Below are 21,877 nucleotides of genomic sequence, written 5' to 3'. Positions count from 1 at the left end.
AGCAAAATGTTTCCTGGTTAGCAAACTGGGGTGTTTATCATCAAAAATTACCTGTTTGTTAATCCCAAATTTGAAATATTTATGTGAACCAAAGCACTTTTCTTTGGATCGTGTGTAGATAGGATTTAAGTTAGTCAGAATTTTGGCACAGCAAGCATCAAATGTCCTTCACATTTGAACCTGTACACAGCCTTGTAAGTGTTCGACCTGTGGATTAAATAAACTGTATTTTAGCAATACCTTTCAGTTGTCTCAGATACTAATTCTTTAAACTACTTTTACAGGGTCACAAAGTAATATTCATTTGGTCTTCACTTTTGTTTTCAAACCTTGCTAGGAATTGGTGTCAAGATAAAGTGGTATGTAGTGACAACATTAGGGAGACATGGGAAAGGACTTGTATGATTAAACTGGATTTAATCCTGAGTAACCAGGCATGCTTAAGTAAAACCAGTTTGCTAAGTAGGCTATAAACCTTTGACCCCACCAAAAAAATGATCTTTAAATGAGGTGTGATCTCAGCATATGTCTTACTCAATGAGCTTTTGATTTTTCATAAGATTTCATGCAACAAAGAATTAAAGCTTTCACATCTAGGTACAGATTTTTGAAAGGGGACTGGAATCGCCCTCTTGTAGACACTTTTCAGTTACTTTGAAATACTAAATTCAGCTCTTAAGAGTAGCACACTGTTGTGGTTTTGTTTGTTTTAGTTGGACTTTGACTCATTTTGATGTAGATACCTTTAAACTGTGACTGTTTGGGCCAGGCACCGCCGTGGCTTACGCCTGTAATCTCAGCCCTTTGGGAGGCCGAGGCAGAAGAATCACTTGAACCTGGGAGGCAGAGGTTGCAGTGAGCCGAGATCGCGAGCCTGGGCAACAAGAGCCAAACTCCGTCTCAAAAAAAAAAAAAAAAAAACCCACGAAAAAACAAAACAAAACAAAACCCAACAACAAAACAAAAAACTCCGAATACTTGAAGTGGCCAGAGTTGGGAGTGAAAATAAGAAATATATTATTGTATTTTCATGCTAAAGTTTGATGATAATGCCAACACCCAAGGTATAGCAGAAGCTAACGAAGTGGAGATGGGGCAGTGGAAACAGGTATTTCCCCTCCCCACCCAAGGCAATAAGGGAATCCATTTTCTACAGAGAATTGAAAAACAATAATAAAACGTAGTATGTTTGCTTTCTATTAGTGCCGTATGCCTAAAGTTCTAAATAGTGTCAGTGATAAAAATGCTAAACAATATTAGTGATGAAATACTCCCTCTCTCACTGTCCAAATACACCACTGCCGTATTTGGAAGATGGAATTTGACTAACGCCATATATGAATCTATTCCTGTGTAGTGTAGCAGGATTCTGTTGTATCCAGATGACCACTATATTAAATTCTGTTCTTCCAGTATATGTTTGTAAAATTAACTAAGTATATATTTGTAAAATTAAAGAATTTAACAGTTGTTAAATTAGTTTTGACGAGGAAATTGGCAATATGGTTTTCAGTGATGACACATTGTGGATGAATATAGAACACTGTCATATACGTATATGCATATGCATGTCTCAGATAAGATCTTGAAATCCTTTTTTTTTTTTTTTTTTTTTGAGACAGAGTCGCTCTGTAGCCCAGGCTGGAATGCAGTGGTGCAATTTTGGCTCACTGCAACTTCCGCCTCCTGGGTTCAAGTGATTCTTCTGCCTTGGCCTCCCTCGTAGCTGGGACTACAGGCGCGCACCACTAGGCCCGGCTAATTTTTGTATTTTCAGTAGAGAAAGGGTTTCACCATAATGGATAGGCTGGTCTTGAACTCCTGACCTCGTGATCTGCCCACCTCGCCTTCCCAAAGTGCTGGGATTACAGGAGTGAACCATCGTGCCCGGCCAAGATCTTGAAATCTTTAAAGAGCAAATTAAATGGTAAAAGAAATTAACTTAGCAAAAATGTCATGTTAAGTACAATTCTCACATGTCTTTGCTTTTGCATTATTTGATACATAGTTTAATCTTTCTGCCTTTTGTTACTTGGTACAAATCAGTGCTGAATCCCCTCTTTTGGCTGTTACTATGTATCAGGTGTTGTAAACTAATGTTTACCATAATTTGGATAATAAACCTACCATTTGGGGAGACAGTGAAGCAAAAAGAGATACTTTTTTCCCAAATGGAGTATTGGTAATTATTTGTTTTAATTATTCTCAATTTTGCAGATAATTGGGTTAATATCATTTTAAAAATTGTACTTGTTTTTGACTAGATGGGTATATGCTTTTGAATTATTGCTAATATCATACTAATTCCTTTTTGTTAAATGTGTCTTCATAGATTACACACACTCCGCCTGCAGGAATACTTATCAGGGTTTTAATGGTAAGTATCCTCTTTCAGCTTTTCTCTTCATGCCCATAAAAATATAGTATCAATGTAAAAAGTCAGTTCTACCTATTTCAGTCCTTGTTTTGGTTCTTGATATATCACTTATGTGTTAATATTGTCTTACCATATATAGTATTTGAATTGGGGAATTTGCTATCAGAAAATGTTAGGGGTTATTCACATTAGTTTGATTTTTTTTTTTTTTTTTTTTTTTTTTGGTCCATTTTGTTTGAATTGTGATTATTTTAATGTGTTCCAAAGGGCCTAACTACATTCTGAGTGATGAATCACAAGACACTGGTTGAGTTATTTTGGTTGAATTAGAGGCTTTGGTATTGAGTAATGTAGACTAAGTGGATTATTGGCTTGGTTCTATGTAGCTTGTGTTGTAATGTATTTTGACTTTGTTTTTGAGGTCATTTTCTTCAGTGTGTCCAGATGTGTTAGTATATAAAGAGCTGTCTAGAGGAGCACATGAAGAAGCTTGTGCTCCTAATGACATGAGCATGACATTAGAGTTGTGACTGTAGAGCTAGATAGAATCATGAGAGGTATGTAGAATACAATTGGTTGTCATTTTGATAGTTATTAGAGTTAGGGCCCTGCCACACAAGATAATAATACGAAAAAGAACAAAGAACAATCAATACAGGTTAAAAAACATATGAAGGACTTGAGGGAGTGGCATTAAATATCCTGAGTGCCAGAGATGTAAAATCCAACTTTCGTACGGAATAGAATATATTCGCAAAGTAAAACTGAAGCAAATGTACTACTAAAGACTATGCCATTGATGGGAATAATCACTGAACAGTTGATTTTTATTTTATCGTCTTTAAAGATTAAGATAAACTTTGGATTTCATGTGGGCTAAAAAGTCTTAGCGTATAGGGAGTTAGTACTGAAGAATGTATTTGTGAGCTGGAAATTGAAAATTACCAAAGGAAGTTTAATTTGCATCCACATGTAGGTTATATTGAAAACTGGAAAATTAACGAGAAAGCCGTTTCATAAGTTTTGATATAAAGATTTTAAGACCTTGAACTTGGGAGGTGATAGTAGTAATCTTAAAGAGCAAATTAGCAGAACTTGCAGGCTGACTAGTAATGGGCAGAAAATTGAGAGGGTTGAATAAAAACGAATCCAGAATTTTAAACTGGAATGTAGGACTAGTGCTTTTACAAGGGAGAGGGGGAGGGGAAGGGGAAGAGGGAGATAATTTGTAATGATAAAAGGCCATCTAGGATTTACTGGATAGTTGGATTTAATGTCTAAACATAGGACTTGAAATGCAGACTCATGCAGGGCTAGACATTTATTTATTATACGGTGTTGCAATAAGATCTAATATTATGACTTTTATTTTTTCTCCTAATTTTAGTTATGATAGTGGTTGTCATCTGAGGGTGATTGTTGGAATCTCCTGGGGAGCTTTTTCAAAGTCTCTCTGTTCAGACATAGCCTATACCTCTCGAATCTTAATTTCCGTGCAAATGGTCTTTGGCTGTGTATGTTGTGCAAAACCACTCTGATTTTGGAAGGCACCTCTGATTAAAGGCCAATGCTTGACAGTACTTCTAGGTCTAGATTATTTATATTTTACAAATGAGGAACTTAATTTCAGGGATTCTATTTGACATTGCTCAGCGAATATTTAGTACCTGCTGGGCATCAGATATCATTCTAGGAGGTGGGAATATAGCAGTGAACAAAATGGACAAATATTCCTGCCTTTGTGAGGCTTTCAGTCTAGTGGGATGAAATAGTAAACAAGATAAGAAATAATATATATGTCATAATTTAGTCCACAGGGGAAAAAAGGAGTAATATATATTGTATGTTAGATGATGATCATTGCTAGGGAGAATAACAGAGAAGGAGGATAAATGTGTGTGTGTACTTGTATGTGTTGCAGTTTTAGAGTCTCTGGGGAAGGACTCACTAAAAAGATGATATTTGAGCATAGATTTAAGATAGGTGAGTATGAAAGCCATGAAGCTATTTAGAGGAAGACTTATAGGCTTTAAGAAATAAACAATGCATAGGTACCAAAAAACCAGAAATATGTTTTATTGTTAGCACTGTATTTTCTAGGAAGTGAAATGAAGTAGAAGGCATTGGAAAACATGGCACAGTACAGATTTTCCCCACACTATTTCTTGGAAGGAATATGTATTTCCAGTGTCTCCATATTTTCCTTCTTGCTTCATAATACCTTTTATATAAATAGCATATAGAAAAAGGGAGAGAAAAGGGTGCGCTAGCTCATGCCTGTAATCCTAGTGCTTTGGGAGCCTGAGGTAGGAGCACTGCTTGAGGCCAGGTGATTGAAACCAGCCTGGGCAACATAGTGAGACCCTGTCTCTACAAAAAAAATTTTTTTTTTTTTTTTTTTTTTGAGACTGAGTCTTGCTCTGTCACCTGGGCTGGAGTGCGGTGGCGGAATCTCAGCTCACTGCAAGCTCCGCCTCCGGGTTTACGCCATTCTCCTGCCTCAGCCTCCCGTGTAGCTAGGACTCCAGGCACCCGCCACCTCGCCCAGCTAGTTTTTTGTATTTTTTAGTAGAGACGGGGTTTCACCGTGTTAGCCAGGATGGTCTCGATCTCCTGACCTCGTGATCTGCCCGTCTCGGCCTCCCAAAGTGCTGGGATTATAGGCTTGAGCCACCGCGCCCAGCCCAAAAAAAAAATTTTTTTTTTAAATTAGCCAGGCGTAGTGGTGCCCCCCTATAGTTCCAGTTACTCCAGAGGCTGAGATGAGAGGATTGATTGAGCCCAGGAGGTGAAGGCTGCAGTGAGCTATGATTGTGCCACTGCAGTCCAGCCTGGGTGACAGAGCAAGACCTTAACGCTGGCTTGACTAGAACAGATGATTTTTTTGCTGAGCAATCTTAAGACAAGGTTAGAGTGTTGAGGTGTAGCCAGAAAGCATTGAAAATCAAAGATAATTTGCTTATATATCAGAAGCAATAGCAAGTGAAGACCTGAAAAAGTTGAGGGAGTAAACAGAGCAGGTTCAGGGGAATGAGCATTCCAGGCAGAGGGAACAGCAGCTGCCAAAATGGGTATACACCTTGTGTTCTAGAAACATCAAGGGACCTGGTGTTGTAGGAGTGGAGTGAACAGGGGTGTATAAAATTGATAATGAAGTTAAGAGGTGCTGAGGCAGATCATGTAGGGCAGGGTTTCTCAAATTTCTTACATTTTGGACTGGGTAATTTTTTGTTGTAGGGGTATGTCCTGTGCATTGTAGAACTTTTAACAGCCTTCTTGGCCTCTATATGCAAGATGTCAGTAGCATCTGCCCCCTAGTTGTGACATCCAAAAATGTTTCAGACATTGCCAGTGTCCCCAGGGGGTGCAAAATCTCCCCTAGTTAAAACCACTGGTATAGGTTCTTATGTGTTATTTTAAGCTTTGGCTTTTACTTGGAATAATAGGAAGCCATTGGAGGTTACTGAGCATTGAACATGGTTGAACTTACATTTTATCAGAATTATTCTGGCTATTGTCTTCAGAATAAACAGCAAAGGAGCAAAAGTGGAGCAGGAAAACCAGTTAGGAGACTTTTGCAGTAACCTAGGTGGTAGATGCTGGTATCTTGTAGTAGGGTGCTGGTAGTGTAGAGTTGCTAAAAAGTAGTCCCACTCAAGACTTAATGTCACATAGCTAGTTATTTTGGTTATAGGTCAGGTTTTAATTTTTTTTTTTTTTTTTTTTTTTTAAGATGGAGTTTCTCTCTTGTGGCCCAGGCTAGAGTGCAGTGGCGCCATCTCAGCTCACTGCAACCTCTGCCTCATGGATTCAAGCGATTCTCCTGACTCAGCCTCCTGAGTAGCTGGGATTACAGGCTCCCACCACCACGCCCGGCTAATTTTTTTTGTATTTTTTAGTAGAGACGGAGTTTTACCATGTTGGTCAGACTGGTCTTGAACTCCTGACTTCAGCTGATCCACCTACCTTGGCCTCCCAAAGGGTTGGGATTACAGGTGTGAGCCACCTTGCCCAGCCCATAGGTCAGTTTTCCCCCCAGTATTTTGCAGCTACTTCTTTGTGTTTTAATTAAAAATGAGTTTTAGCATTTTTGAGCATGTATTTGATTTAAATTATTAGGTCAGTTTTATTTTTGTTGGTAAATTACTTTCATTTAAGAGATACTACTATGTTCTCACAGTTTTATTTTTAAAAGGGATTTTAAAATTCATTTTGGTGACTGGAAGAAAAATTTATATAAAAGCAGTCATCTTACAGAATCTATAGCCCTATAACTACACTGTATACAATATAAAGACTTTTCCTCCTGTTTAAATGAGTAGTAACAGTTCTATGAGTAATCAACCAGAATCATTGCTATATAAAAGTAGCTTTATTAATTTTTGTACATTTCAGAGTATCTAACACATACATGGTTAGTGTGCAATAAATGTTAATAATTTTGATTATAGTGAAACAAAAATAGAATCAAAACTGAAGGTTTTAGTATTCAAAGGCAGCCAATGCTAACTCAAAATAGAAACTAGCAGAAATAAAACATAAGATTTTTTCCTCTGTGTACCTGATTAAACATAATCTTATTTTTAAATATGAGGCCTTAGAGGAAAACTTTCCATTTGTAAAACTTTATTTTAATCTTAGAATTATCCTCTAATATATGAGCATAAATTTACTATATACTTACCAACTTTATCACAAAAAATTAACTATTTTATTAATCTGGGACTGTGTTGTCCAGTTTGGTAGCTGCTAGCTACATGTTCCTATTTAGCACTTAAAACATGGATAGTCTGAATTGAGGTGCTCTGTAAGTGTAAATTACACACCAGATTTGAAGTCTTCAAATGAAAAAAGCCGTAAAATATCTCCATATGTTTTGTGTATTGATAAACTTTCTGTACTGTTATATTAAAACCCATTAGTATGTCTTGTACTTTGAATGGATCTTTTTTACCATACATTATTTTGTAATATCGACATTATTTGGAAAATAGTGGTTTTTATATAAAATGCAGATTTTCCAAATATTGATAGGTTTTATGGCACAATATTTAAAAAATCATATTCAGTAATACCACCACCAGCCTTATCAGAAAGTCTGTAAGTATTGGGAAGCTGTCAAGCTCACGGTGGTAGATACAACTTTTAAAAAATTCTCATGTTCACTTGAAAGCATGAATTTTATCATTGACAACAAATAATGTCAGCTGTTTTTGTTAAAACAATGGTTTCACTTAGTTCATTTTTTTTTTTTTTCCTTTGAGACGAGTCTCGCTCTGTTCCCCAGTCTGGTGTGCAGTGGTGCGATCTCAGCTCACTGCAAGCTCCGCCTCCCAGGTTCACACCATTCTCCTGTCTCAGACTCCAGAGTAACTGGGACTACAGTCGCCCGCCGCCATGCCTGGCTAATTTTTTGTATTTTTAGTAGAGACGAAGTTTCACCGTGTTCGCCAGGATGGTCTCGATCTCCTGACCTCGTGATCCACCCGCTTCGGCCTTCCAAAGTGCTGGGATTACAGGCGTGAGCTACCTCGCCAGGTCACACTTAGTTCATTTTTAAGAAAATATCTGCCAAATGCCCAAATCTGAAAACCATCGTATTTGTCTGTCAGTCTTTCTAGTAAAAAGAGTGTTCCTTGTAAAAAGTGGCTGATTTAATTCACAAACCAAACACTTGCACAATAGCTTTTCCTGGGAGAGCTATGGTACTTTGGTAGGCAGCCAAATTGCTTGATATGTTTTCCCTTTCATTACAGAGAATATAAAAAAAGGTGTACTTAAAGGTCATGTTTTAATAAAATTGATAATTCTTACTGCTTCGTCAAGGACATTCTGAGGAGAAATTGGCATTTGTATTTTATTATTTTTACTGTGAGCGTGTAATGTTAAAGAATGTAATGACGCCGGGCGCGGTGGCTCAAGCCTGTAATCCCAGCACTTTGGGAGGCTGAGACGGGCGGATCACGAGGTCGGGAGATCGAGACCATCCTGGCTAACACGGTGAAACCCCATATCTACTAAAAAATACAAAAAACTAGCCGGGCGAGGTGGCGGGCGCCTGTAGTCCCAGCTACTGAGGCGGGAGAATGGCGTAAAGCCGGGAGGCGGAGCTTGCAGTGAGCTGAGATCCGACCACTGCACTCCAAGCCTGGGCGACAGAGAGAGACTCCGTCTCAAAAAAAAAAAAAAAAAAGAACGTAATGACTACCAGTACAATCTGTTGCCACTGCCTTGATCTGTGCTAGGTCACCAGCATTTTTATTCATCGGTGCTTTTGCACCTTCTGTGCAAGTGTCAACTCTGAAAAAGGCAAATAATTTTCAGGTGTTATTTATGAAAATATTTTGACCTTGTGGATCCCCAGAAAGGTTTTCAGCAACTCCCAGTTGTCAGCAGCTGCCTTGGCAACTGCTGTTCTAAGATAAAAATTGGACTTTACCACAGGACTAGTAAATTTAAGATGAGGCCACAAATGGCAGAGTAAGGCAGAGTATCACAAGCACCACGTGAGAGTTATAGGCTTTTGTGCCTATAACATTCAGAAGAAAGATGACCCTCAGCTGAGAGAGGATCAGTAAAAGTTTTCTTGAATATATTAGTATTTGAAATGGACTTTAAAAGATTAGAAAGTTTCAGTAGGCCGCTATATAGGGTAGTAGAGGAAAATATTTCATGTGGAAGTGATAGCATGAGACTAGACAAGAGGATATGTATGGAATTTTGGGAAAATCATTTCATCTCTTTGGACTTCAGTTCCCCATGTCTATAAAATGAGAGGATTGATTTTGAACATTTAGGTTGCTACCAGGTTTAAAGTTGGATGACTTTGAGTACTAGTTTTATAAAGTTGTTATTGTTGTCATTATTATTATTGTTAGGACTAGAGATATTTAAATGATTATATAAAATTTAATGTTTTAAAAATGTAAATTAAGGTATTTACTCTGTGTGTACCATTGTATTTATTTGTGTATCACATTTGGGGAGGATAGTAATGAGGGATTTTTAAAGTACTTTATAGAAAACAAATTCTAAATGTTTGTTTTACTTTCTGATTTTTATAGTCATCCTAAATTGATTTTGTTACCTCTTTTGTTGTATTTATTTTTCATATCAGAAGTTGGTATATAGGCAGAATTGCAGTGTAATAAAATAGACAATATGCTTATTGTGTCTTAGTTTTTTTTTTTTTTTTTTTTAGTGTTCACATTGCTAGAATTTGCATTCATTTGTTGAGTCATCATTTATAGGCACAGTGCCATAGATTGGTCTCACTCTGTGATTTTACTTTTTAAAAATGTCTATTTCAATTACTGTGAACAAGGCTAATTGGAAACGTGGCTGCTTCTGAGTTTTCAGACATTTAGAGAGGAGTTAGATGCATAAAACAAGTATAGTCTACTGCTGTCATATAGGACAAAAATTTCCCCTTTGACATTATTAAATGCTGACTTCTCTTAAGAATAGGAATTATTTATCATTAATTATATATGCTATAGTACTTAATACAAGGCCTTATAGTAGTCCCCTAGTCAAATAAATTTGGTTAAATTGAAAATAATTCTGTGGCCAGGTGCAGTGACTCATGCCTCTAATCCCAGCACTTTGGGAGGCCAAGGCGGGTGGATTGTTTGAGCCCAGGAGCTCAAAACCAGCCTGGGCAACACGGTGAAAGCCCATCTCTATCAAAAATACAAAAATTAGCCAGTCTCATAACCAGTCTCAAAAGAAAATCAAAAAAGAAAATAATTCTAAGGTAGAACTTTTAGTTGAAAATATGTTTTTCTTTGAAATATCAGGCTTTTTTTTTAAGCAAATTTGATTTAGTAGCTTCTCATCTTTGTGTTTTTCCCTTCAGCATTTAGTGTGAATTTAGTTTAAATGTTAATGGTAAATTATTATCTCAGGAGATAGATAGGAATATCTTGTGTTTTGTGCAAAGATCCCTGAAGAAAATGGTGTATTTTACTGACAATTTCTTATTGACTCTCTTTTAGGAATGGATCGTGATTATGGCCCTGGATCTTACGGAGGTCTGACATTCAAGGATATTTATCTAAAAATTCTTCTTTTGAGTGCCAGTGAAGGTGAGCATCATATAACTTTTTTCTTTTTAAACTCTTATAGGGATGGATCGTGACTATGGCCATGGATCCTATGGGGGTCAGAGATCCATGGAGTCCTACCTAAACCAGTCATATGGCATGGACAATCACAGTGGTGGTGGTGGGGGTAGCAGGTAAATTGCTTAATCATTTGGCCAAATAATTAGACAACTATAAGATTCTGGATATATTAAGTATTCTTTAGGCATGTTATGATACTTGAACTTCACTGTTTGCTACTGAATCATCACCTTAAATGTTTAAAGGTGTTAATTAATGGGATAAAATTTAAATCAGGATTACTGGCAGACATTATTTTAGGAAAACACCAGATAACTATATCATGTCAATACAATAGAGTAAGATACTCTGTTTTTAGCAGTGAACTTTTAAAAAATTCTTTTACTTCTAACTTCTTGTCAATCAAAATATCCTGAAAAATGATATAAAAATGTTATTGAAAATATTATTTATGAAGCTTTTTCTTAATAATTAAAAAAAATCTTTTCTAATGTGGGGTGCTATGTAAATTAGCAAAGCAGTCTGACTAGAATGGATTTTACTGAAACAGTCTAACATTTGCTTTCTAAGAAACATTCAAGACATATTCCTTTAATTCTAATTTTAAAGGAAGAGCATATTGCAATAATATAAATATTTTTAAAATTATGTTCAGGTTATTTATTGGCAGGTACTACTTACACCAAAGCACTTGTGCTCTAGGCTAGGAGCATTGTATTAAAGCCATGAATACTATACCTTTTACTAGTCTAGATTGTATTTATACTGTTACTACTGTATAAAGCTTAAACCTACTTAAACAACTACAAGCTTTAAGGTTGACCATATTTCAGGAGAACGGGTGTCTGCTTTTTGAGGCACAAAGGTTGCTGCTGAATATAAGTAAAACTAGTTAGTAGACATGTGAAACAGTCATCCTTCTTCATAAATTGAAGGATCCGGATTCCTTAATGATGGACTGAATGATGCTTACTTTCCTTCTTTCTGCTTCCAGTGTGCCACTATGATTTATAGTAAAGAAAAAATAAGAAACTGAACAGTTGCAACTATTTTGCTTATGTGATAGATGTTTTGAAAAATGTAGTTGGAAATAGGAATAATTTTTATATGGTTACTAGGATTCAGAAGTAAATACTACCTTCTATTTAGTGATCTGTAAATAATTGAAGTAATGTAACACTTAATGTTTTAATATGTCAGTTATTGCCCTTTTATATTGTGAATGTAATGTGCATAAGCTATTTCTGTAGATGTTATTGTTTTATCTCATGTGTAATTGTGGGTCTTTATAAAATTGTGTTGTAAGATATCAAGCAACTTTTGTAATCCATGCTTTGGGTTTGTGAGAAGGAAGATGATTTATTTCTTCTGTTAACTCTCTTAAAACCTCGAGGAGACTGTGTGCTCCCTTTTTAAGGATAGTTTTATGTGATAATTTCCTGAAGGATATAATTTTTCAAATAATCGAATATATTATAAGATGTATTCTTTTTCATCTGCCTTGAAAATTCATATGCAGAGGGTATATGTTGGTGATCTTTTACTTTTATGTTTTATCTGTTTATCCTTCTAGATTTGTTAGATTTTCTAGTCTACAAGTAAAAAGTGATTGAGGATTGATTAATTGACCTTGGCTGAAATTTGGCAGATTGTCAAATTTTTATAACCAGAGATAATTCCCCAAATTTTGACGCCTACAGACACAATGAAGCAGTTTGTGATATAGATTATTGGGAGTGCAAAAGGATCTCTCTGTGTCACAAATAACCTACATCTAAGTAGTCTTCAATTTGTGTCCCTATTGAAAGCCAAAATGTTGTAAATGTTTTGTAATTTTTAATAATAGAGATAGATTCAAAAACGTTTGAATAGTTTGTGAACTTTAGCAAATGACCTTTTCCAAGACTAGGGCTGGGCTTAAATAATGACAGACAAATCTTTTCTTCTTCATAAAATAGAAAAGCTGCTAAGAAGCAGATTTTTAAGCTAAGTTTTACTAAACTCAATTCATGTTTAGAATCTGACTCAGATAGCTTTCTATCTGGTCTCACGTTGAACTGCCCAGCCCTAATCAAGTGTGAACAAAAGTAGAACTGTGCAAACCAGTATGGTATAAATGAATTTTAGTTGATAAATGTCATCTGATAATTTGTCTTTTGAATTGTCTAACATTAGTAAGCTTACTTTTGTTTTTTCCCTCACTGTGCAACTTTTCCAGGTTTGGACCTTATGAGTCTTACGACTCCAGGTCTTCTCTGGGTGGGCGAGATCTGTACAGATCTGGCTATGGTTTTAATGAACCCGAACAAAGCCGCTTCGGAGGTAGTTATGGTGGTCGATTTGAGAGCTCCTACCGGAATAGCCTTGACTCTTTCGGAGGTAGAAACCAGGGCGGGTCTAGCTGGGAAGCACCTTACTCCCGTTCAAAATTGAGGCCTGGGTTTATGGAGGACAGAGGAAGAGAGAATTACTCTTCCTACAGCAGTTTTTCTTCACCCCATATGAAGCCTGCACCTGTAGGCTCTCGGGGGAGAGGAACGCCTGCTTATCCTGAAAGTACGTTTGGAAGCAGAAACTATGATGCTTTTGGAGGACCATCAACAGGCAGAGGCCGAGGCCGAGGAGTAAGTACAACAGAATCTTTTCAGATTCTTTTCACTAGTCACTCTTTTAAACCCTTTCAAGACCATCGCTTTCAACTAGAATAAACACTGTTCATCCCAGTGTATTTTGAAGCAAAAGCTGAGTCGTAAACATAATTTTTAGGTTGACTGTAAAAGTTTTTCCAGCACCTCAGAAAATAAGTGGCAGTTTGAGATGATCATAAAGTTGTGCCAAATCTCCCTTTATTAAAAAGGTGAGGCTGTTAGGTTTGGTCTAAAAGGGGTTAAAAGGAGTTGCATTTTTCCTTGTAAACACTAGCAGTTTTGCTGGTGGAATAGTTTGTGGATTATTGTGAAAGGTCACTGAACCCTTTTTGAGTTTTTGAGTAGGTTAAAGGTGCAATGTATGATAAAATGTTTATACTTTGTTGCTAAACTCTAGCAAGTAGAATTTCTTCAAAGCTCCATGTTTCACATTAAACACAAGAGACTAAAAGTTGATGGTAGATCAGGATAGCTTAGCCATGTTTATGTGGTGAAGAAGTTGATGTGTATAATAGATTGTACAATGATTTGTGGTCAGTGTAATTTTGCTAACTCACTCTTACAATATGTCCAATTGCTGGTTGTTTAATTTTCCCTCGTGTTACTAGTTTTACTCTTGAGAAATAATTTTCACCTGTACAGATACGTTTATGATTTCTTCTTAGGAAGTAATATTTTGTAAATTATTGCTTAAATGAGTAAATATACTAGTCTACAATTGTTTAACGTTAGGGTGCATAGTGTAGACATTATGCTTTGTGTTCTTAGGTCACTTGATTGACATGAAATTTTACCTAGTAAGTGTGTGTAGATTGTGGGGTTGTTATATAGTTGATCATTTAAAGAGTGTTGTGTTTTTGTTATAATGTAAGAATCCTTTTAAGTCAGCTGCTCTTAATATTTTCTTTGCAGAGGAAAGTATTTCTAGTAAAAAATGTAGTAGGATACATACACGTTTTTGACTGGTTATTAACCTTTGGTGTGTCAGTGTAGCTTGTTATACTTGTGTAGAAATTTTGCATTTTTAACAGTTACTCTTTACTTATGTAAAAATGCATTGCACCTTTAATGTGTAATTAAGGAAGATTTTCCTGATACGACTTTTTAAATTACCTGGAAACACAACTAGGTTAACTAGGCATTCCTAAGCATAGTATACAAATGTAAGCAACTAATACATTACAGTCCCACTATACTTCATGATCATAGGTTAATTGAAAATAGTTGGGATGACAGGCTTTGGGTTTTGAATTGAAAATCCATTCTAGTTTGAAAATTTGGAAAACACTTAATATTTTCCATGCTGTATATTATTTTAGGCAAAGTGTGTTTTCTTAATGAGGCTTCAAAAGTAAATTTCGTTTTCATAATAGTAAAGCAAGTATTCTTGTACTTTGTATTTACCATTCTAGTCTGAATGGACTTTTCTTTCTTTCCTTCTGTTAGTGAAGTAGATGAGCCAATAGGACCTACATTTTAAATCTTCACTTGTACAATTTCCCTTGGGTCCTTCTCTTCAGATTACTCCTCCATCTTTATCTTCTAAAAGTAAGATTAGCAGAATAAATTTCTGTGGACATGTGGCCTCTTGGTGTAGATTTGGATAATGACAAGAGAAGAGGAAGGGACACAAAGAGTCGTTTGGTTGCATGACTCTTCATCTGTAAACTTTTGTTTCTTGGGCTTCGGGGTCAGATAATGTTTCTCTAGGTAAGAATGTGAATGGAACGTCAGATGCAATTCTTTATCTGAAGTGTGTCTTGGAAGTTGATGCATGGTTATGCTTTAACTCTCCTATTTCATACTAATGTTCCATCTCGCCTTCTCATTCCCTTTTTCAACAGGGAGAATACTAAATGATTTCTGGATCTTTTTTACTTCAAACTACAAATATGGTCTTCTTTGTGTATCTTAGTTTTAAGCCAGGTTTTAGTAAAATAAAGATTTCTTTTAGGGTCTTTTCATGGGAAAACATCAATTAGGAACTCTGAAGAGGAGTTGTCAGAGAGTTGTACAAGTGGTAACATTTGGAGAGGCACATATGTTGTCTATAATCTCAAGTAATTTTGAAATGTAAAAGTAAAAACATAGGTAGCAAATATTCATTATTTGTTCTACTGGAAATAAAAATACTAATTCAATGGATTTGAGTTTATGTAATAATTTACAGAGTTTTTCAATGTGTTTTTTCAGAATGGACATGTAAAATTTAGTTACATTCCAGGGAATTTTCAGGTGAAAATTAGTAGATAGTTAACGTGAAAATTTTATATGAATTCATAGTTTTTCTTGGACAATATGCTAATACTTATTGATTTCACAAATTTACAGCATATGGGTGATTTTGGAAGCATTCATAGACCTGGAATTGTTGTTGACTATCAAAACAAATCCACCAATGTGACAGTTGCTGCTGCAAGAGGAATAAAGAGAAAAATGATGCAGCCGTTTAATAAGCCCAGTGGAACCTTTATCAAGAAACCCAAACTAGCAAAACCTATGGAGAAGATAAGCCTCAGCAAATCACCCAGTAAGAAAACATAATTGCTATGATTCAGGATACTTTTTTTTTTTAATTCCATACTTTTAGGTAATTTTTTCATGTTTATATACCAAAACTACTTAACAATTGCGATTGTAGAAATTAGATCTGTAAATTCCCTATTGCAGTTAATAATTGGTCATGAATACCCAAAGATACTTTAAAAATGTACATACCCTGGTCCATTCCTTTTTCGTGAATCCTGTGTGGTTGTGTATCAAACCCTCTACAGCTGAGAAAACAGGCATAAGATAGATAAATAATTTGCTGCCTAGGTCAAACAACCAGTAAATGGTAATGCCAGGATATATTCCAGAGCAAGTAATGCTCTAGAAATCCTGTTCTTAAACCTCCTTATGATTGTAACAGAAATTTGCTTTGTATTCATTTTTCCCTTTTATTTTAAAATAACTTTTTTCCCTGATTATAACATTATAGACATTTTATTATGTAATATTTGAAAAAACTGAAATTGCAATGTTAGATTCTTTCCTCAACATATATTTTCTATAATATAAAATTTGAGAAAAGTTTAAAAATTGTACTTAAATTACTTTCTCATCATGCCTTATTGTTTAATAAGAAACAATATTCTGGAATTTCTGGAATTCCTGAAATTCTGGAAACCTGATACTAAGCAGAGTATGTGTTGTGGGGATACCTTTAACAATGTGTCAGTTGATAGACTGTTATGTATCAAATTTGAAATTTTATTAGACGTTACTATAATAGAAAATTCAGTTGATTCTCTTGGGACCTATTTCAAAGATGTATTTTGCGTGTATAGTTAAATATTGCAAAAGTTTGATAAAGAAACTGATTTGCCATTAAAGCAGATAATATGTATCCCTCCCCCATACCTTCTTTTTTATATAACAAAACTTGAGAATAGTGTTGTATAGCTAAGAATGAAACTCAGATTCTTTAATTAAATTATGGCTTCTCTGTCAGGTGTAAAATGGGCGTTTAAAAAGATGATTGCTGAATTTTCCTCAATACAAGGTCTTGCTATGCTGTAGCATAGACTGTGACTTTATAGAAAATTAGTAGGGAAGGAACCCTATTCTGTCACTTGGCTAGAAGTACAACATGTTATAGTTTTAGCATATGAAAGGAAGATTAAATTACTTATTTGAGGTAATATATAAATAAGTAGATTTTTCAAAGGCCATCTATAAGCAGTGCATAAAAGGAAAAATTTAAGGGCAAATCATTAAGTTTTTTCTTTTTTTTTAAAGTATAAAGTTAAATGTATTACAAGAAGGAACCTGCTCACAATGAGATACCACTCCATACCCACTAGGATAGTCATAATAATAAAAGGAAAATAACAAGGGTTGACAAGGATATGGGGATATTGGAACCTTCACACATTATTGATGGGAATGTAAAGCAGTGAAGCCACTGTGGGAAGCAGATTGGTGCTTCCTGAAACAATTAAACATAGACTGTCCATATGATCCAGCAATTCTACTTCTAGGTGTTCTTCTACTCCAAAGAATGTAAAATAGTATTCAAACAAAAATTTATTTATTTATTTTTATTTTTGAGACAGGATCTCACTCTGTTTCCCGGGCTGAGGTGCAGTGGCGCAGTCTTGGCTTGCTGCAACCTCCGCCCCTGGGTTCAAGCAATTCTCATTCCTCAGCCTCCTGAGTAACTAGGACTACAGATGTGCACCACCACACCCAGTTAATTGTTGCATCTTGAGTAGAGATGGTTTTGCCATGTTGTCCAGGCTGGTCTCGAACTCCTGGCTTCAAGTGATCCATCCGCCTCAGCCTCCTGAAGTGCTAACATTACAGGCATGAGCCACTGTGCCTGGCCCAAACAAAAAATTATATATGAATGTTTATAGTAGCATTATTCATAGTAGTCAAAAGGTAGAAACTATTGAAATACACATCAACAGATGAATGGTTTTAAAAATGTGGAATATTCATATAATGGAATATTATTGAACCATAAAAAAGAAGGAAGTACTTACTAATACATGGCACAACATGGGTGAGCTGTGAAAACATGCTAAATAAAAGTCAGACCAAAAAGGCAACAGACAGGATGATTCTAGGTATACGAAATACCTAGAGTAGGCAAATCCGTAGATCAGAAAGCAGATTAGTGGTTACCAGGGCCTTAGGGTAGGGTTGAAATGGGGAGTGACTGCTTTATGGGTTGATGAAAAGTTCTGTAACTAGATAGTGGAGATGGTTGCATAACTTTGTGAATGTACTTAATGCCATTGAATTGCACATTTTAAAATGGTTAAACTAGTAAATCTTATGTTTTATGTATTTTATCACAATAGAGAATTTTTTTTTGAGACGGAGTCTCGCTCTGTCCCCCAGGCTGGAGTGCAGTGGCCAGATCCCAGCTCACTGCAAACTCCGCCTCCCAGGTTTACGCCATTCTCCTGCCTCAGCCTCCCGAGTAGCTGGGACTACAGGCGCCCGCCACCTCACTGTGCTAGTTTTTTGTATTTTTTAGTAGAGACAGGGTTTCACCGGGTTAGCCAGGATGGTCTCGATCTCCTGACCTCGTGATCCACCCGTCTCGGCTTCCCAAAGTGCTGAGATTACAGGCTTGAGCCACTGCGCCTGGCCTACAATAGACAATTTTTTAAAAAAAGAGAACAGATGTGCTTTTATTTTGGAGATTATAAATTTTAAGAAACTTTCCGAGAGCTCCTACAATATGAACATGAGTTCTTGCATCCAGGTCTCTGCAGTGTTTACTGGACTTCCATTTTCATGCTGGGGCAGGTTGCTTTAGTGTTTCCCAAAGTATATGGTGCCCAAGATAATTTTAGGTGATAAGGATATTATTGCTTAGAATAGGGAGAGGACAAATGAGCAGATTTAAAGATAAATATGTAGCAAATAATCACATAGATGACAAGCAGATATGACGGAATTCGTGATGATGGTTTTCAAATGAATGAAGTTAATTTAGTGAAGTTTAAGAAATACTGGATAGTCTCAAACTCCGATTTTTTCAGTGAGTTCAATTTTAGATTACAATCACTAAGTAAACCTCATAAGTATGTACTTTATGAACTGATGATTGGAAAGAGAGAATGGAAAAATGAATTTTAGCTTTTACTTTTTTGTGTGATATCCTAGCAAAAACTGATCCTAAAAATGAAGAGGAAGAAAAGCGACGAATTGAGGCTCGGAGAGAGAAACAAAGGCGCAGAAGAGAAAAAAACAGTGAGAAATATGGAGATGGATACAGGTTTGTGCTTAGAGTCAGAAAATTGGGCTCATTAAAAAATGATTACCTAGAAAAGGCAGAAACATCAATTGTAATGTGAAAAAGTTCTAAGATTCAAATGAAAAGGCTTGTTCAAAGATATAGAGGAATGCTTTTGATTTTTCATATTTATATGTAATCACTACTTAGAAAACATAAGAAAAAAGGCATTCTATTTATAATGGCAATCCAGAAATATAAAATATCCAGAAATAACAGCATTCTTAAAAAGATGTACTTGTCATTGAGGTTTGACTATATGGAGACAGTGATTTTCATGGGCAGGAACTAAATATTACAAATATGTAAGTTCTTTCCAATCCAGATCCCAAAGGAAATTCTGAAGAAGAGTAAATGGGTAGGTACTGACTTTTTTTTTTCTTTTTTTTGAGACGGAGTCTTGCTCTGTCGCCCAGGCTGGAGTGCAATGGCTGGATCTCAGCTCACTGCAAGCTCCGCCTCCTGGGTTTATGGCATTCTCCTGCCTCAGTCTCCTGAGTAGCTGGGACTACAGGCGCCCACCACCACGCCTGGCTAGTTTTTTGTATTTTTTAGTAGATATGGGGTTTCACCGTGTTAGCCAGGATGGTCTCGATTTCCTGACCTCGTGATCTGCCCGTCTCGGCCTCCCAAAGTGCTGGAATTACAGGCTTGAGCCACCGTGCCCGGCCGGTACTGACTTTTATAGATAATCATTCATTAAAAAGCTGTAATAGTTAAAAATACGTGATAATACACAAAACTAATTACTATACCAGAATTATTAGCCTGTGAGCAGATTGTCAGGAAGAATGTAATATTTAATAAAGATGATATTAGAAATAAGAGGGGAATTGATTGAACAATGAAATAATAACAAAAATAAGTTTAGAGCTTCCTCATATGACACCTGGAATGAATGTAGTTTAAAAAAAAATGAAATTACAGAAAAACAAAATGTTCTGCAAGGAGATTTTTTTCCCAGGCTTAAAAGTTATAGAATAAATTACAAAGGAAATGATGAGCAGATTTGGCTAAATAAAAACTTAAAATTTGAAAGGAAAGCAAACAGACTTGGAAAATATAAACATGAGAAATGATTAATGTCCAAATTAGATTAAAACATCACCCAAATTATTTTAAAAAGTAATAAAACTAAAATGTTTAATATTTAATATGATAAGGAAACAGCAGCTAGTAATAATTTTAAGGAAATTGTTTAAACTTAACAGTAATTAAAACTAAAAATTTAAATAACAGTATGCCATTTTATTACTAAGGAGAAATTTGATTTGCTGATTAAGGAATGGTCAAAGGACACTTAAAATTTCTTGGTGTATAATAATATTATAACTACTAGAAAGCAATTTAGCAGTTTTTAAAAAAATGTCTTGATTTTTCTTAAAGCCTTGAGCCCTGAAGTTTGAGGCCAACCTGGGCAACATGGCAAGACCTCATCTCTAAACAAAACAAAACAATCCATAAAAAGAAGAGTAGTTCTAGTTTTAAGAACTACTGCTATTTTTAGTCCTTGTGAGTTCTCTGTCCCACTCATTATCTCTTGTGATTCCTTCTTTTGGTAGAAGCAACAGTCATAGTTATATTTTGGTGTAGAAATGAATTTAAATTATCAGCCTCTTGGAGTGTAAAAATCATTTTACATTGTAAGATGCAATTTTTAAAATTTAATTGCCCTATGAATATTTTTCTCATTAAAAATTTTGGATCTGAATTACATTCATGTTAACATAATCTGGATTATGTTAATGTTAATATAATATATAAAATTGTGATTTGGAGAAAATGAAAGAACTGAACTTTCATTTAGCTATGTTCTCTGTAACTCTAAATATAAATCTGATGATATAACCAAAAGAATGTCAACTCATAAATTATCATTGTAGGATATAATTTCTTTAAAGTAGTCTAGATTATTTTCACTTATCAGAGCAGTTTTACTTTGAGTTATGAGGATTCGAGATTGAGTAAATCACTATTCTTGTGATAGGTTCCTTCCCTTGGATATTTGAATGCTTTCAACATAATAAAGAGCATGGAAAGGTTTATACCTACCCTTAAGGGAACCTAGGGAGAAAGAGATGGATGTGTGAGAGATGTACATAAATAATAGTGTATGATGAAGGATACCAGAAGAGAAGTACAATGTAGTCTCATGAGAAATAACTTCTAAATAAGAATGTAGGAGGCCAAGCGTGGTAGCTCATGCCTGTAATTCCAGCACTTTGGGAGGCCAAGGTGGGTGGATTGCTTGAGCCTAGGAGTTCAAGACCAGCTTGGGCAACATGGTGAAACCTTATTTCTACAAAAAATACAAAAATTAGCCAGGTGTGGTGGCATGTGGCTGTGGTCCCAGCCACTTGGGAGGCTGAGGTGGGAGGATAGCTTGAGCTTGGGAGGTGGAGGTTGCAGTGAGTTGAGTTCGCACCACTGCACTCTATGGCCTGGGCAACAGAGCAAGACTCTGTCTCGAAAAATAAGTAAATAAGGGTGCAGGGAAATCAGGGGAGGTGACCATGATGGATGTGGTATTTGAATTGATCTGGGAATGGTAGGGTTACAGGAGGAGTTGTGAGAGGCAGCCCAGGTAGAGGCCATGGCTTGCCATCAAAGCAAATAAATAGGAATGTGTTATTGTTATTTAGAAAATTGAAAGCAGTGTAGATTGAAGTGACTCTAATGGGGTGACAGGTATAATCTAATCTAAACGTTTAATGGAGACATGCTGTGCCAGATATTATTAAAGGTATTGGTGAGTAAGCCAAAAAGGAGAGATTAAGAAATTTCCTGAATGGCAGCAAAAACATTTTTGTCTTTGTTTTTTGAGCTTACAGAGCTAATGAAGCCCTTTGAGCAATAATGTGCTCTTACCTGCTATAGGAAGTAACAATAATTAATTGAGTAATTGTATGTTAGAAAATGTTCTAAGGGCTTT

At 35.8% G+C, this 21,877-nt stretch overlaps 1 protein-coding gene across 5 annotated transcripts in view; it reads left to right on the top strand.

Annotated features, from left to right (window-relative positions):
* Window positions 1-21,877, top strand: part of ZNF326 (zinc finger protein 326) — a 35,717-nt gene that overhangs the window by 662 nt on the left and 13,178 nt on the right. The window contains exons 2-8 of one of the 5 annotated variants that reach the window (XM_073008605.1): window positions 2,333-2,377; window positions 6,277-6,399; window positions 10,375-10,410; window positions 10,505-10,616; window positions 12,722-13,127; window positions 15,483-15,681; window positions 18,816-18,927. In XM_073008605.1, coding sequence (XP_072864706.1) covers window positions 2,333-2,377; window positions 6,277-6,399; window positions 10,375-10,410; window positions 10,505-10,616; window positions 12,722-13,127; window positions 15,483-15,681; window positions 18,816-18,927 — 1,033 coding nt within the window. Of the gene's footprint in view, window positions 1-2,332; window positions 2,378-6,276; window positions 6,400-7,894; window positions 7,916-10,374; window positions 10,465-10,504; window positions 10,617-12,721; window positions 13,128-15,482; window positions 15,682-18,815; window positions 18,928-21,877 lie in introns of those variants that run through there. The other 4 variants (XM_007978020.3, XM_073008606.1, XM_038002739.2 and 1 more) reach the window with 4 other exon arrangements.

This window comes from Chlorocebus sabaeus, chromosome 20 (genome assembly GCF_047675955.1).
Source record: "Chlorocebus sabaeus isolate Y175 chromosome 20, mChlSab1.0.hap1, whole genome shotgun sequence".
Lineage (NCBI taxonomy): Eukaryota > Metazoa > Chordata > Mammalia > Primates > Cercopithecidae > Chlorocebus > Chlorocebus sabaeus.
The sequence above is the reverse complement of the archived record's forward strand: the minus strand, read 5'-3'. Positions and strand labels throughout refer to the sequence as shown.